Source organism: Nansenia antarctica, assembly GCF_963989245.1.
Source record: "Nansenia antarctica genome assembly, chromosome: 6".
NCBI lineage: Eukaryota > Metazoa > Chordata > Actinopteri > Argentiniformes > Microstomatidae > Nansenia > Nansenia antarctica.
In genome coordinates, this window is record NC_137676.1 from 5,657,684 (window position 1) to 5,672,683 (window position 15,000).

General features: G+C 47.9%; 1 protein-coding gene across 1 annotated transcript in view; it reads right to left on the reverse strand.

Moving 5' to 3' along the window:
* Nucleotides 1-15,000, reverse strand: part of LOC308161087 (segment polarity protein dishevelled homolog DVL-1-like) — a 52,499-nt gene that overhangs the window by 28,778 nt on the left and 8,721 nt on the right. Inside the window, 2 exon segments of the mRNA XM_080535035.1 lie at nt 4,587-4,708; nt 12,309-12,378. Coding sequence (XP_080391161.1) covers nt 4,587-4,708; nt 12,309-12,378 — 192 coding nt within the window.

Below are 15,000 nucleotides of genomic sequence, written 5' to 3' on the forward strand. Positions count from 1 at the left end.
GCGATGGAGAGGAAGAGGGGAGGGAGGGAGGGGATGGGGGAAGGGAAGGGGGTGGAGAGGAGGGGAGGGGGTGGAGAGGAGGGGAGGGGGTGGAGAGGAGGGAGGGGAAGGGGAAGGGGGTGGAGGGGGGGGGGTGGAGGGTGGAAGGGGGAGAGGAGGAGAGAGGTAGGGGGGAGGGGGGAGGTGGAGCCTGGTGGTCAGAGAGGGCTGTAGGCCTCAGGCAGCGGAGGAGAGAGAGAGACACCCAGAAGACTCCAGGGAAACATGAGGCTGGTGAGAATCACCTCCCCTACCCCCTACACATGTACTGTACTGTACACACACACACACACACACACACACACCCACACACACACACACACACACACACACACAACACACAACAGTAGCTGTCGCTACATCCCCTTTGGGTATAAAAGCTGCCACCTCATCAGCCTTAAGGGCAGCGAGCGGAGGAGGATGAGGAATGCAACTACACACACCAGAGTGACAAGCAGAGTGACAGTGTGTGTATGCTGCAATGTATGTGTGTGTGTGTGTGTGTGTGTGTTGCTGCTGTGTGTGTGTGTGTGTGTGTGTGTGTGTGTGTGTGTGTGTGTGTACAGTACAGTACATGTGTATTTGCTGCTCCTTTTTTTTTTAATAACGTACCTTATTTTTATTTAACTTACTTATTATACTTCTATTCTATTCTCTATTATTGTTGATTTTGTATTCTGCTGCAATGCCAATGTCCAAGAAACTAAGCCTAAGAATTTCTCTTATTTATTAGCCTATGTTATATTATTTATTTTGTGTGTGTGCTACTGTGTGTGTGCTACAGTGTGTGTGTGTGTGTGTGTGTGTGTGTGTGTGTGTGTGTGTGTGTGTGTGTGCTACTGTGTGTGTGTGTGTGTGTGTGTGTGTGCTACTGTGTGTGTGTGTGTGTGTGCTACAGTGTGTGTGTGTGTGTGTGTGTGTGTGTGTGTGTGTGTGTGTGTGTGGTGTGGTGTGTGTGTGTGCTACTGTGTGGCTCTGTGTGTGTGTGTGTGTGTGTGTGTGTGTGTGCTACTGTGTGTGTGCTACTGTGTGTGTGTGTGTGTGTGTGTGTGTGTGTGTGTGTGTGTGTGTGTGTGCGTACTGTGTGTGTGTGTGTGTGTGTGTGTGTGTGTGTGTGTGTGTGTGTGTGTGTGTGTGTGTGTGCTACTGTGTGTGTGTGTGTGTGTGTGTGTGTGTGTGTGTGTGTGTGTGTGTGTGCTACAGTGTGTGTGTGGTGTGTGTGTGTTGTGTGTGTGTGTGCTACAGTGTGTGTGTACTACTGTGTGTGTGCTACAGTGTGTGTGTGCTACAGTGTGTGTGTGTGTGTGTATGTGTGTATGTGTGCTACATGTGTGTGTGTGTGCTACTGTGTGTGCTACTGTGTGCTACAGTGTGTGTGTGTGTTGCTACTGTGTGTGTGCTACTGTGTGTGTGCTACTGTGTGTGTGCTACAGTGTGTGTGTGTGTTTGTGCTCCCGTGTTGACTCAGCGTGTTGACTCAGCGAGCGTGTTCAAGGCATGTTAACATATGTTGTAACTCCGCCTCAGCGCCTCCCCAGGCCCACCTCAGGTCAGCCATGCACACACCACCACCTGTCTCACCACCACCAGTCTCACCACCACCTGTCTCACCAGGACAGAACAGCAGAGGGAGCCATTTTGTTTGGCTTGTCTGTGCCTAGTAGTGGTTGTGGTGGTGTTATACAGGCAGTGATGGGCCAATGTGTCTGCCTGCCTGCCTGCCTGTCTGCCTGTCTGTCTGCCTGTCTGTCTGTCTGTCTGTCTGCCTGCCTGTCTGCCTGCCTGCCTGCCTGTCTGCCTGCCTGCCTGTCTGTCTGTCTGTCTGTCTGTCTGCCTGCCTGCCTGCCTGCCTTCCTGTCAATGGATGCAGTCCGTCCTGTCAAGCAGGGGATAGGCTGATCTGTATGAGATTACCTAAGGAGAGGGGGGGGGCTGCAGCTGTGAGCCTCCCCTATGCGCCTAACAGCAACCCCCCCCCCCGAAACCCCCTCCCCCTTCCTGGGAAACAGAGATGGTCCTTTTAATGTTTGTTAATCCGGATTACCTCGCAGAAACACATCAATTCTGCGCACTATTGGGAATTCAAACATGCTAATTCTTGTGAAGAAAAGACTGCCTATCTAGCTTAGAGAGGGAGAGGGAGGGGGAGAGGGAGAGAGGGAGAGGGATAGGGGGAGAGGGAGAGGGAGAGGGAGGAGGGGGAGAGGGGGGGAGGGGGAGAGGGGGGGAGGGAGAGGGAGGAGGGGGAGAGGGAGAGAGGGAGGAGGGGGAGAGGGGGGGAGAGGGGGAGAGGAGACACAGGGAGAGGGAGAGAGGGCGAGGGAGGGGAGAGACAGGGAGAGGGAGGGAGAGAGAGAGAGGGGGAGAGGGAGAGAGAGAGGAGAAGAGGGAGAGGGAGATGGGAGAGAGGAAGAGGGAGAGGGAGATGGGAGAGAGGAAGAGGGAGAGGGAGATGGGAGAGACAGGGAGAGGGAGAGAGAGAGGAGAAGAGGGAGAGGGAGATGGGAGAGAGGGCGAGGGAGGGGAGAGGGAGGGAGAGGGAGGGAGAGACAGGGAGAGGAAGAGAGAGAGGAGAAGAGGGGGAGGGAGATGGGAGAGGGAGGGGAGAGAGAGAGAGAGAGGAGAAGAGGGAGAGGGAGAGACAGCCGTACGTGGTTGTGGCAGTTGGTTGAGCCTACCAGCAGTTCCACGTTCCGCCACAAGGTGGCAGCAGACACAGCAGGGAGAGAGAGGGGGGGGCAGGGACAATAAAACCATCAGTCAGGCGGCGGGGAGCAGCCCGCAGAGGGCATGTCAGCCTGGATAGAGACACGCAGGGACGCAGGGACGCAACCCGCTGCATGTTCTCAATATAGAGTCCTGCAGCGGCGGGAGGGGGGGGGGGGGGGGGGGGGGCGGAGGTCCGGCGGAGGTCGACACCATCGGAAACCGCATTCCGCGCATTTACAACAGAGGCCCGCCGCCCGCCCTCCGATCTCTACCTCCCGACCGCCTCGAACGGGTCGGGTACATACAGCCCTCAACCCCAACCTCAGCCTGCTCCCAGATGACAATCTCCCCCCCCCCCCCCCCCCCCACCCCCCGCTAAATTTAGCTGTGGGCCTTTCTCTTAACAAGTGCAGTGATGATCTGTAAGGTGTGTGTGTGTGTGTGTGTGTGTGTGTGTGTGTGTGGGTGTTTGACTTGTCGACGTCTGGGCTTACATAAAGGTTTACAGAGCAGCTGTCTGAGGGGAGAAAAAAAACGTGTTAGCGCTCCTGTTAGCTTCTGACCAGCGACGCGGCGCAGGAAACACCACACGTTGTTGGGCCACAACTTCCCTTTATCATCGACGGCTCAACCCCGGAGTATGGTTGGATGGATGGATGGATGGATGGATGGATGGATGGATGGATGGATAGATGGCTTTGAGTGGTCGGCCACAACGGGTCGCAGCGCAGTGAATCACTGGAGATGTTTTTACGCTGCTATCATCATCATCGCGGCGGCTATTTCTGGAGCGCCGCAGCCAGTGTACTACATGCATCATGTGCGCTGCTGCTCGCAGGGATGAGCGCGCTAACGTGTGGCTGCATGGCTGGCTGGACAGACACTTCATCTACTGGCGGCACGGGAGAGTGAGCGCCTAACCTGGCACGCTTACACACACACGCACACTTACACACACGCAGGCGCACACACACACAGGCACACACACACGCAGGCACACACACACACGCAGGCACACACAGGCACGAATACAAACACAGGCACACACAGGCACAAACATAAACACACACACACACAGGCACAAACACACAAACACACAGGCATACACACACACGTACACAGACAAAAAACGTACACGCACGTACACAGACAAAAAAATCACACATGCGCGCACACACGCACGCACACGCGTACGCACGCACAGGCAGAAAAACACTCACACTCACACTCACACTCACACTCAGAGACACACGCACACACACACACACACACACACACACAGACACACACACACGCACACACACACACACACACACACAGACACACACACACGCGCACACACACACACACACACACACACAGACACACACACACACACACACGCACACACACACACACACACGCACACACGCACACACACACACACACACACACACACACCTCCCATGAGCACTTGGCTCCTGAGTGGGGAGAGCTTCAGTATGATGAGCCTCCAGATTGTGATTAGCACATATGGCTGGCAGAGACTTAAAAAGGTCACAAGGTGTTTGTGTGTAATTGCGTGTGCATAATAGTGTGTGTGTGTGTGTGTGTGTGTGTGTGTGTTTGTGTTTGTGTGTTTAGGTGTAATTGCGTGTGCATAATAGTGTGTGTGTGTGTGTGTGTGTTTGTGTGTGTGTGTTTAGGTGTAATTGTGTGTGTGTAATAGTGTGTGTGTGGGTGTATGCGTGGGTGTGTGTGTGTGTGTGTGTGTGGGTGTATGTGTGTGTGTGTGTGTGCGTGTGTGAAATCGTGTATATAAACGGTGTAAACAGGGTAAAAGCAGGCGGTGTACTCACTGGAAAGAGGGGGGCCGTGAGTCCCCGATGCCCCCTGTCCTCTCCAGGGGCGGGGGGAGCTCTGGATGGCTCTCTGTACACTGGGACCCCCCATCTGAGTGGGAGCTCTCTGCCAGGACCAGCTGGAGGGAGACACAGAGGGAGAGGGAGAGAGATCAGAGAGAGAGAGAGAGAGAGAGAGAGAGAGAGAGAGAGAGAGAGGGAGAGAGAGAATCCCAGAGACAGACGCGAACAACATGGGAAACTGGGGCAAACAGAGATAAAGCGTAACACACTTCACACATAAGACACGGACAAACGAACAGACTCGGCCAGACGACGGACTGTTCTAGAAACTAGGCGCACAGATGGACATAAAGACAGACAGTCCCCCCCTACCCTAGCCTGGGGCTTGAGAAATGCAGAAAACGCAGAGAGAAAACAACTATAGAATGGCAATGGTACAGACACAGAAGCATACAGTACAAAAAGAAGGCGTTAAGCGTAGGCTTAGACATAGACAGACAGAGGAGAGGGACACACAGACAGACAGGAAGGAGGGGACAGACACACAGGAGAGGGACACAGACAGACATAGGACAGGGACAGACAAACACAGGAGAGGGACACACAGACACAGGAGAGGGACACAGACAGACACACAGGAGAGGGACACAGACAGACACAGGAGAGGGACACAGACAGACACACAGGAGAGGGACACAGACAGACATAGGACAGGGACAGACAGACACAGGAGAGGGACACAGACAGACATAGGACAGGGACAGACAAACACAGGAGAGGGACACACAGACACAGGAGAGGGACACAGACAGACACACAGGAGAGGGACACAGACAGACACAGACATCCACACATAGATAGACAGAGGAGAGGGACACAGACAGACATAGGACAGGGACAGACAGACACAGGAGAGAGACAGACAGACACAGGAGAGGGACACAGACCGACACAGGAGAGAGACACAGACAGACACACAGGAGAGAGACACAGACAGACACAGGAGAGAGACACAGACAGACACACAGGAGAGGGACACAGACAGACACAGACATCCACACATAGACAGACAGAGGAGAGGGACACAGACAGACAGGAAGGGGGACACACAGACAGACAGGAAGGGGGGGGGAGGGGACACAGAATGGGAGGCGGGGTCTGAGGAGCCGGAGGACTGACCGGTGGTGGCTCTGCATAAATAAGTTGGTTCGGGAGCCGAGGGAACCGTAGCAGGGCCACATCGCTTTCACTCTGACGAGTTTTTGAGGACAAAGACTTATGTAAAACGCCCCGTAGATACAGCTGCTTGGCTTTCATCTGAAGCATAATAATAGGAGCTGAGGGAACATGCCGTAGGGACCCTGCTGGAGCCACTGTTGGACATGACAGACCGCCGCTACTGGGGGGGAAAGTAGCGGAAATGCATTTAACGGAAATCGCGAGGCGAATATGTATCGTCGACCTGTCGTCGTACAGCGTGTCGAGGTATTAGCGGTCGGTAGGACAAAGTGCTGACGCGCGGCTGAACGGATCTCTTTGTGCTTCAGCACCCTTCCACGCCAGACGGTTACTGTGCATCTCAATGCTGATATATCATCTCCTTATAATATGCGTTTTTGGCCATTTAGAACATATATCAGGGTTCCCACAAATTCTGAAACATCAAATTCAAGCACCTTTCAAGGACTAAATTCCCTCAAATTCAAGGACCCAACACGGCATAGTTTGAGACAGACCTAGATGAGTATTTATATAATAGGAACTATCCGCTCACAGACAACAATTAAAAAGAGAGGCTTGAATGTGTGAACACTAGATAGTCTCTTGCCTTCTCTACCACAGCACAGCAAAGCAATATATTGTGAAATATGTGTAAAGTTAAGCAATACAGAGACTTATTTACTAGTTGACGAGCTAAGTGCATTTTTCAAATATATATATATATATAGAGAGAGAGAGAGACTGAGAGAGAGAGAGAGAGAGAGAGAGAGAGAGAAAGGGGAATTCAAGCACTTTCAATGACCCATGTCTATTTTCAAAGACTTTTAAGACCTTGATTTCTTTTCTCAAATTCACAAACTTTCAAGGATTTCAAGGACCCGTGGGAACCCTGTGATATCATCTCCATATAATATTAAAATTGTTACATTACACTTGCGTTTTTGGGGCTTTTAGCAGGTGCCTTTATCCAAAGCAACTTACAACATATATAGTCTAAGTAAGTCAATCATCTGTCCAATCATCTATAGCGTTTCATAAGAAAAAGTAAGAGGTTGCGGCTGTGGCTCAGGAGGCATCGGATGATCCCAAGTTCGATGGTTTGATCCCCGGCTCCTCCTGTCCACATGTCGTGGTGTCCTCGGGCAAGACACTGAAACCCAAATTGCTCCCAACGACCGGGGCCGGCGGCGCCTTGCACGGTAGCTTGCCGCCATCGGTGTGTGAACGTGTGTGAATAGGGTGAACGAGAGGCCGTTGTACGGTAAAAGCGCTTTGGAATGAAGGCTCTATATAACATAGGCCTAAGTGCAGTCCGTTAAACAGAAGACAGGTGGTGACTCTGCCTCTAGTGACTCAGTGGGAAGCTTGTTAAGTAATAAACTACTGTAAATAAAAAAGTATCATCTGCATAAGACTGAGGTACACCACAGAGGAATGGTATGTGGCGTAGCCTGTCATGCTAATGAGGGCAGGGCTGCTCCCTGCCTGCTGGCTCCATGTAAAACACCAACCTCACCTCCCCCCCCCCGCTGTGAGTCAGGTCGCGTCCTGTATGTGGAAGTCAGGCATTTACATTTTGACATTTTTTGGCACCTAGCAGACGCCTTTATCCAAAGCGACTTCCAAGTCGCTTCACAAGTTAAGTGAATCATCCATCCATCTGTCAGTCGTCGTGAGGAAATGTAATGTATGCTAGGGCCAGGGGCTTTTGGCTGTCATAGTGCTAGAAGGAAGGAAGGAAGGAAGGAAGGAAGGAAGGAAGGAGGAGGATTTTATTTTTTCACTGTACAGGGGGGGGGGGGGGGGTAGAGGGGATGAAGAGGTCTTAGGAGGGACGGTTAAGATGTAGCCTGGAGAGATGGAGGTCTTCAGTCTCCGGGTGGAAGATAAGGAGTGACTCTGCAGTCCTGACAGCAGTGGGGAAGATCGTTCCACCGGCGGGGTGGACACAGGACAAGCTACTGTGATGTGTACATTAATTATGATTAATTACGATTAGGGTTTAATCATAATTAATAGTGACTTATGGTAGAGCGTGTGTGTCTCATCCCTTGTGATATTGTTTTCGTGATGTACTGTTTGTTTTTTTAACATGTAACATCATAACTAGTTCCTGGCAACCATTGTTTTGCTTGGCAATCAAGTTTTTTGATTTAGATTCAGATTTGGATCACTCATGTCCTTATCGTATGATATCGCTTGGGAAAACAAGGGTAGGATTGGTCAGGCCAATTATTATCAAATCAAATCAGACTTCATTATATAGCTTATATAATGTCATTACAAGGTGCTTAAGAATGTAATGAAAATAATACAATAAACAATAAAACAATAATACAGTGAAAATAAACAGTATTTACGGTAAGTGAAATGATAGTATAGGAAACGAGAGACATGGTAGAACAGGGGAGACCGGTGTAGCACAGTAGAAGAGGGTGGATTAAAATAAGATGGATTAACAGGAATGCTCAAATAAAAAGGGATGTTTTAAGATGTCTTTTAACGGTGTTTTTCAGATCGTGACGCGCTCAGCTCCGTTGGCAGTGGCGGGCTGTTCCAGAGGCCAGGACCATAGACACTAAAAGCTGCTAACCGTAGCTCTTTGTCCTCACCCAGGGAACGACTAAAAGGCCAGGGCCAGAGGACCTGAGTGATCGAGAGGGAGCGTATAATAAAAGCATGTCTGACGCGCTAGTCCATTGCGCTAGTCAGGCGCTAGTCCATTGAGTGATTTGAACACCAATAAAAGGGTCTTAAAATCTATTCTAAAACTGACAGGTAACCAATGAAGGGATTTTTTTTGGGAGAGGTGAGATGGTGTGCTCTCCTTCTGGTCTTGGTCAGTATACACGTGCTACTGCTGCTGCATTCTGAACGACCTGTAGCGTATTTATAGATTTCTTTCTTAGATAGACCAGAAAGGAGAGGGTTGCCGTTATCCTGCTAGTGATAAAAGCATGCATCAGTCTCTCAGTATCTGCCTGGGAGAGAAAATGTGGCATTTTAGCAATATTTCTATGGTGATTAAAGGCGGTTTTTAGTGAGATTCATGATGTGAGATTCAAAATTCAAATCTGGGTCTAGAAGCACGGCAAGATTTTTCGGTAGGGCTTTGGTGTTTTGTGTCCAGGGATTTTAAAGTTAGTGCACAGTATCTCTCTCTGGACCTTTGCTCCGATAATTAAAACCTCTGTGTTATGTTTGTTCAATTGAAAGAAAGTATGTGACATCCACATACGAGTTGATACGATCAATGCTTTGAACCAGTTTATCAATAGGGCTGATGTCATTGGGTGATAACGAGATGTACAGTTGTGTATCATCGTCATAGCTACGAAAATAAATCCTGTGTTCTCTGATGATATTTCCCAGTGGCAGCATATAGAGACTGAACAACACAGGTCCCAGAATGGAGCCGTGAGGAACCCCACATGTTATGCTAGTGTTAGCCGAGGAGTGGTCACCAATGGAGACAAAATAGCCTCTGCCGGACAGATACAGTAAGTTCTACACCAATTTAAAACTGAGCCAGAGAGGCCAACACACTTCTGTAGTCGGTTAAAAAGGATGTCATGATCGACTGTATCAAAGTCTAAAAGTACTAATATTGAACGTTTCTTGTCATCCATATTCATTCTCAGGTCATGTAACGCAACTTTAACTTGCGCTGTCTCAGTGCTCTTTTGAGGATAAAAGCCAGACTGCAACTCATCAAATACACAGCTTTAATTTAGGTAATCATTAAGCTGTTTAAATACTAATATCTCAAGAATTGTACCTGCTGTTTGAGGCCTGAAATGGTTTAGCACTGAAAGTATCCAGGTTGCTTTTCTTTAGGAGAGAGTTTCACAATAGCAGTATTTCAGTGCCGGGGGAAAAATACCAGTCAGCAAGGAGTGATTTACAATCACTAGCACTTCATCCTCTAGACAATTAAACACAGCCTGAACAAAAGGTGGTGGGGATAGCGTCAAGTGAGCAGGTGGAGGGCTTTAATCTCTCTTCTCTCGCATTTTCTTTACTACGTTCCTGAGAATGCAGTTTCTCTGAGCATTTCATTTCAGCAAAATCATTCATAGCAGGCTTAGGCAGAGGGAAAGAGACAGGGGGCTCATGCACATTCAGTAGGCTATATCATGGTTCTGATCCATTCAGATGTTTGTTATCTTGTCTCTGAAAAATGCTGCAAAGTCACATGTTGATGCTGAGGTGATTAAACAGTGAAAAAAAAACAGTTTTTGGAGCTGGATTTATGAGGCTGTCAATATTTGAGAAAAGCATTCTGGGATTATTATAATTTTTTTAGAACTCAGCTTTGAGAAAATGAGCTCTTCTTGCATTTCTAATTGCTTTATTGTAGATAGTGAGGTGTTCAGGTTTTTCGACAGTTTCACAAGTGAACAATATCCCCAGTTCTCCATGATTGTGGTTTCCGTTTAGATGTAATCTTCTTAAGTTTGACTGGTGCTATAGCTTCAATGGCAGTCTTCATCTTATTATTAAAAATGTATCACAGGGGAAAGGAAGGTGTGGGGTATGATGTGTGTGATGTTATTTATGTGATTTATGACATTTTCAGCAACTTCCCGAGGTAAGATAATTAAGTTTCTTAACAGCCTGCTGAGTCACAAAGCTATAGGATGATTAAAATCACCTATGACCATAATGTTGTCATCATTGGTACTGACAACAGACAACATTTCAGTGAAGATAGGAGACTGTGTGGGGGGTCTATATGTTGTTAGAACAAGCACAGGGGGTTGGAGATGTTAACAGTATAGCAGCATGATGTTCAAAGGAGCAAAAATCACCAACAGGGATATTTCTACAGTTTACGGCGTCAGCAAATATAGAGGCAGTCCCACCGCCTTTTTTACCATGCCTTGTAGAATGCTCAAAACTATAGCATAGAGAGGACCGTCTCAATAAGAGGTACAGCAGGTTCTGTCACTATTTAACCATTCTTCGGTCAAAATCATGCAGTCAATTTGATGTTTACAGAGTTTGTTAATTGTTAATAATAAAGTCTTATTGCTTAGTGATCGAACATTGAGTCTTTCTTAGTGCAGGATGTGGAACATTTAACGGGCTGGGGATCAGATTGCTTGCAGTTACACCGTGAGTACCGGTAGTACAGTTTAACTGATGTTTAGTGGATCTCACATCGTGAGCTTAGAATTATAAGGTTCTATCTCCGTTTAGGGCAGTTCAGAGATATTGAGCGTCAACGTTTTTACATTCCATTATGTTTTGTGAGATGGAACCTTTGTATTTTATGAATTACTAACTCAAAAATGTCAACATTTTAAAAAATAACACCACACAGGCATTAATGAACACCTAATGGATCAGATTATGTAAAAAACTAAATTTTGACCAAAATGGAGATAGAACCTTATAATTCTAACGTCACGCGTTGTGACTGATAACTGGGGCTGACCTGGCTGGCAGAGTTGACAGTGTATTTGATTAGTGGACCAGGCCCCTCTCTATTTCCCCCCAAATCAAATCAAATCCAATCAAGTTGTATTTGTATAGCGCATTCCTCACAAGATGTGATTCAATGTGCTTCACATGATGACAGGACAAGCAGGCCAGGGTGAAATACCTGTACACTGTGCATCCCCAAGCAACCAGACTCCTGGAGAAATACACTGGAGGAATAGGAAAGACTGCCACCCCCTAACCAACCCCCCTCACACTACAAAAATGAACATATTACAGTATTATAACACCTGCACACAATTTTACTACCGTACTGTATTGTATTATATTGCAAGAATCCATTACTTTATGTTTATTATCAACATATCTTCTTTTTCTTTTTTTTTACTTACTTACTTACTTATGTTACTTATTATTATTATTATTATTATTATTATTATTATTGTGTAGGCCTATATTGCATATTTTGTATCTGAATGCTGCAATGTCAATGTTGAGGAACCACAGCCAAAGAATTGTACTCGTGTGTGTACTCAGTAAGATGTAATAAAAGCAATTCTGATTCAGTGACCATGACAGACTGTCGTAGCCATACAAGGTAAATGATTTAATTGACTTTGTTCTATTGGCATGGGTGATGTGATTACCTCGTGGGGGCATGAACGGCATGGACTTTCTCAGTCAACTACGAGCAGTTAAACATTTATAAGCTCACACTTGTGCTCAGAAGTGCACTTTGCAGCTCGACGGTGAGATTACGAGCCTTACACCCTATGCCGGAGTGCTAATGTAATGTGGCGCTGTGGAGGCGTGATATTGTGATCTCTCGGGCTACATTACATGCACTTGGATCGCTCTGCCTCACATATCTTTAGCTACCGCTGAGCCAGCGTCCAGGGTAGCGAGGCGAGGCGAGGCAGGCGGGGAGCCAGGGGACGAGGAGGAGGAGGAGGAGGAGGAGGAGGTGGAGGAGGTGGAGGAGAACCACGCAGAGAGAAGGGGGAGGGTCAGAGGCTAGGGGGGCCACCGCCGTCTATCCATCTCACTTACCCAGGACACCACTCTCCCGTTGAAGCAAGGCAGCTTGGCGTTGTCATCGGAAATCTCCTCTTTGACAACCCTGGTGAATGGACAGACAGACAGAGAGAGAGACAGAGGGCACACACAGACACACACAGAGAGAGAGAGAGAGAGAGAGAGAGAGAGAGAGAGAGAGAGAGAGAAACAGTCAGTCGTGTGCTCCTTCTTCACGCTCAGAACATCGCTTTAACCGGGGAGTTGGAACTGTAACATACTGAGAGAGATATTCACGCTTATTAACTCAGATTTTCCAGCGAGTCTTCAACCGGTTTGGCACCCTTGTCTGCCGTTGAGTAAGCTGCTGCTGCTGCAGTCTCAGCCTCCGCCTCCACCACCAGTCATTTATAGACCTGACGGGCTGTCTAGTTCCCCTCTGGGACCGTATAGTATATACTGAGAAATGTACGCACTGACTCGCTGCGATGTAAGTCGCTTTGGATGAAAAGCGTCAGCTAAAATGGAATATATTAGATATGAGTTCAACTAAGAATGATAATCATTATGATAGCCGTGGCACGGACAAGCGTGTAAATCAATGTCAAAAAATGTGTAATACGCTGGGCATGAAAAAAAAGATGCCACAATGATGTTTCTCAGTCAGAATGCTAATGCTAGCGGTTGCTAATACGCTCCTCGTTCAGATCTCATAGTCATTTATTGATCACAACTGCTGCCTGCTGTACTGCTGTGAACTGGTTATTGTTGATAATAACTGTGTCGTTTCTTATGATTACAGGGGATATGTGGGGTTAGCGGTGACCTTGGGGATAGTGAGTTGGACTGGTGGTGATGAGAAGGTCATGAGTTCAAATCCCACCTGGGAATACCACCACCGCCGCCACTAGTGTGCCCTTGAGTAAGGCACTAAGCCCTAAATTACTCTAGGGATTCTGGGAGTCCCTGTAATCTGTACTTTTAAGTCGCTTTAGATAAAAGTGTCTGCTAAACGGTAAAAAAGTTAAAAAGAGAGAGAGAGTGTGTCGGTGTGAAAAGGGGGGAGGGTGGGGGGGGGGGTACGTCAGGGTGTCAAGGCACCCCGGTGTATATTAATAGAGTGATCGAGTGTGTGAGGCTCCTTCAATGTGTTGGTCCGGAGCTGTAAATTCCCTACAGGAATACCTCAGAGTTACCCTTTGACCCCGCGGGGCAGGGTTCACCACTAACCAGTAACCACACCTGCCGGGCTCGTGTCATATAGTCTGGAGTGGGCCTATAGGCTGGACACACACACACACACACACACACACATACACACACACACACACACACACACACAGCACCGGCACATTCACACACACACACACACACACACACGCACACACACACACAGTACACACACACACACACACACACACACACACACAGCACCGGCACATTCACACACACACACAGTACACACACACACACGCACACACACACACACACTATACACACACACACACACACACACAGCACCGGCACATTCACACACACACACACAGTACACACACACACACACACACACACACACACACACACACACACACACACACACACACAGTACACACACACACACACACACACACACACTATACACACACACACACACACACCTATCCTTTGTACAGTTTCCTCTCTCCTATGCTTCACAAACTTGTTGTGAGACTAACAGCCTTGCCTGCTAGCATTAGCTAATGTGGTGTTAGGCTAATTGTGGTTATGAATGTGTTATGAAACAAGAGACTACATGAAAGATGCGCACAGACAGATACACACACACAGACACACACACACACAGACACACACACGCCCAAACACACACACGCAGAAGGTTTTCTCCGTCTCTGAAGCCCCAGCCACAGCAGATTTCTACTTCTGTTTCCCTCACGCTTTGCCAGGAGTTCTTTATCACATGACTGCCCAAGCTGTGTGTGTGTGTGTGTGTGTGTGTGTGTGTGTGTTGTGTGTGTGTGTGAGTACATGTGTGTGTGAGTGAGAGTATGTGTGTGTGTGTGTGTGTGTGTGTGTGTGTGCGTCAGGGTTTCCGTTAACCGGTAATTACCGGTCTTTGTCCGGTAAAATTAGTGGAAGTCCGACAAGTTGAAAACTCGTCGGACATAAATGTCCGGTGAAAATAATTCCCTCTAACCATTTTCAGCTGAGCACCAAACACACACACAGAACACTGCCCGAGAGAGAAGGACCCGCCCCCTTTAGTTAGCCTATAGGCTATAGGCTAACTAAAGGGGGCGGGTCCTTCTCTCTCGGGCAGTGTTCTGTGTGTGTGTTTGGTGCTCAGCTGAAAATGGTGTCCCGAAGCGGAGCGCTTTACAAGGATAACAAACAAAACGGACAACATTTACACTAAGATGGAGACAAACTTCAGCGATATGATCTAACAGCCGGTCTTCAGGACGACATACAGACCCGTATGAGCTTACAGGGCTATCCCCTATCTATCTGAGAAAAGGCATAGCCTAGGCTGTAACATCGAACGGAAATTAGCCTATACGCATTGCAAGTTAATTTAAAGCCTATTTATTTTCAAAGAGTTTTATTCTATTTTATTTTATCTGAAGGCATATGAACGGAAATTAGGCTAGCCGTGTCACGCCAGAAGCCTACATGCTTGCACTGTTACTGTTCAATAAAATGTTATACATCTAGACATTGTGGTATTTCT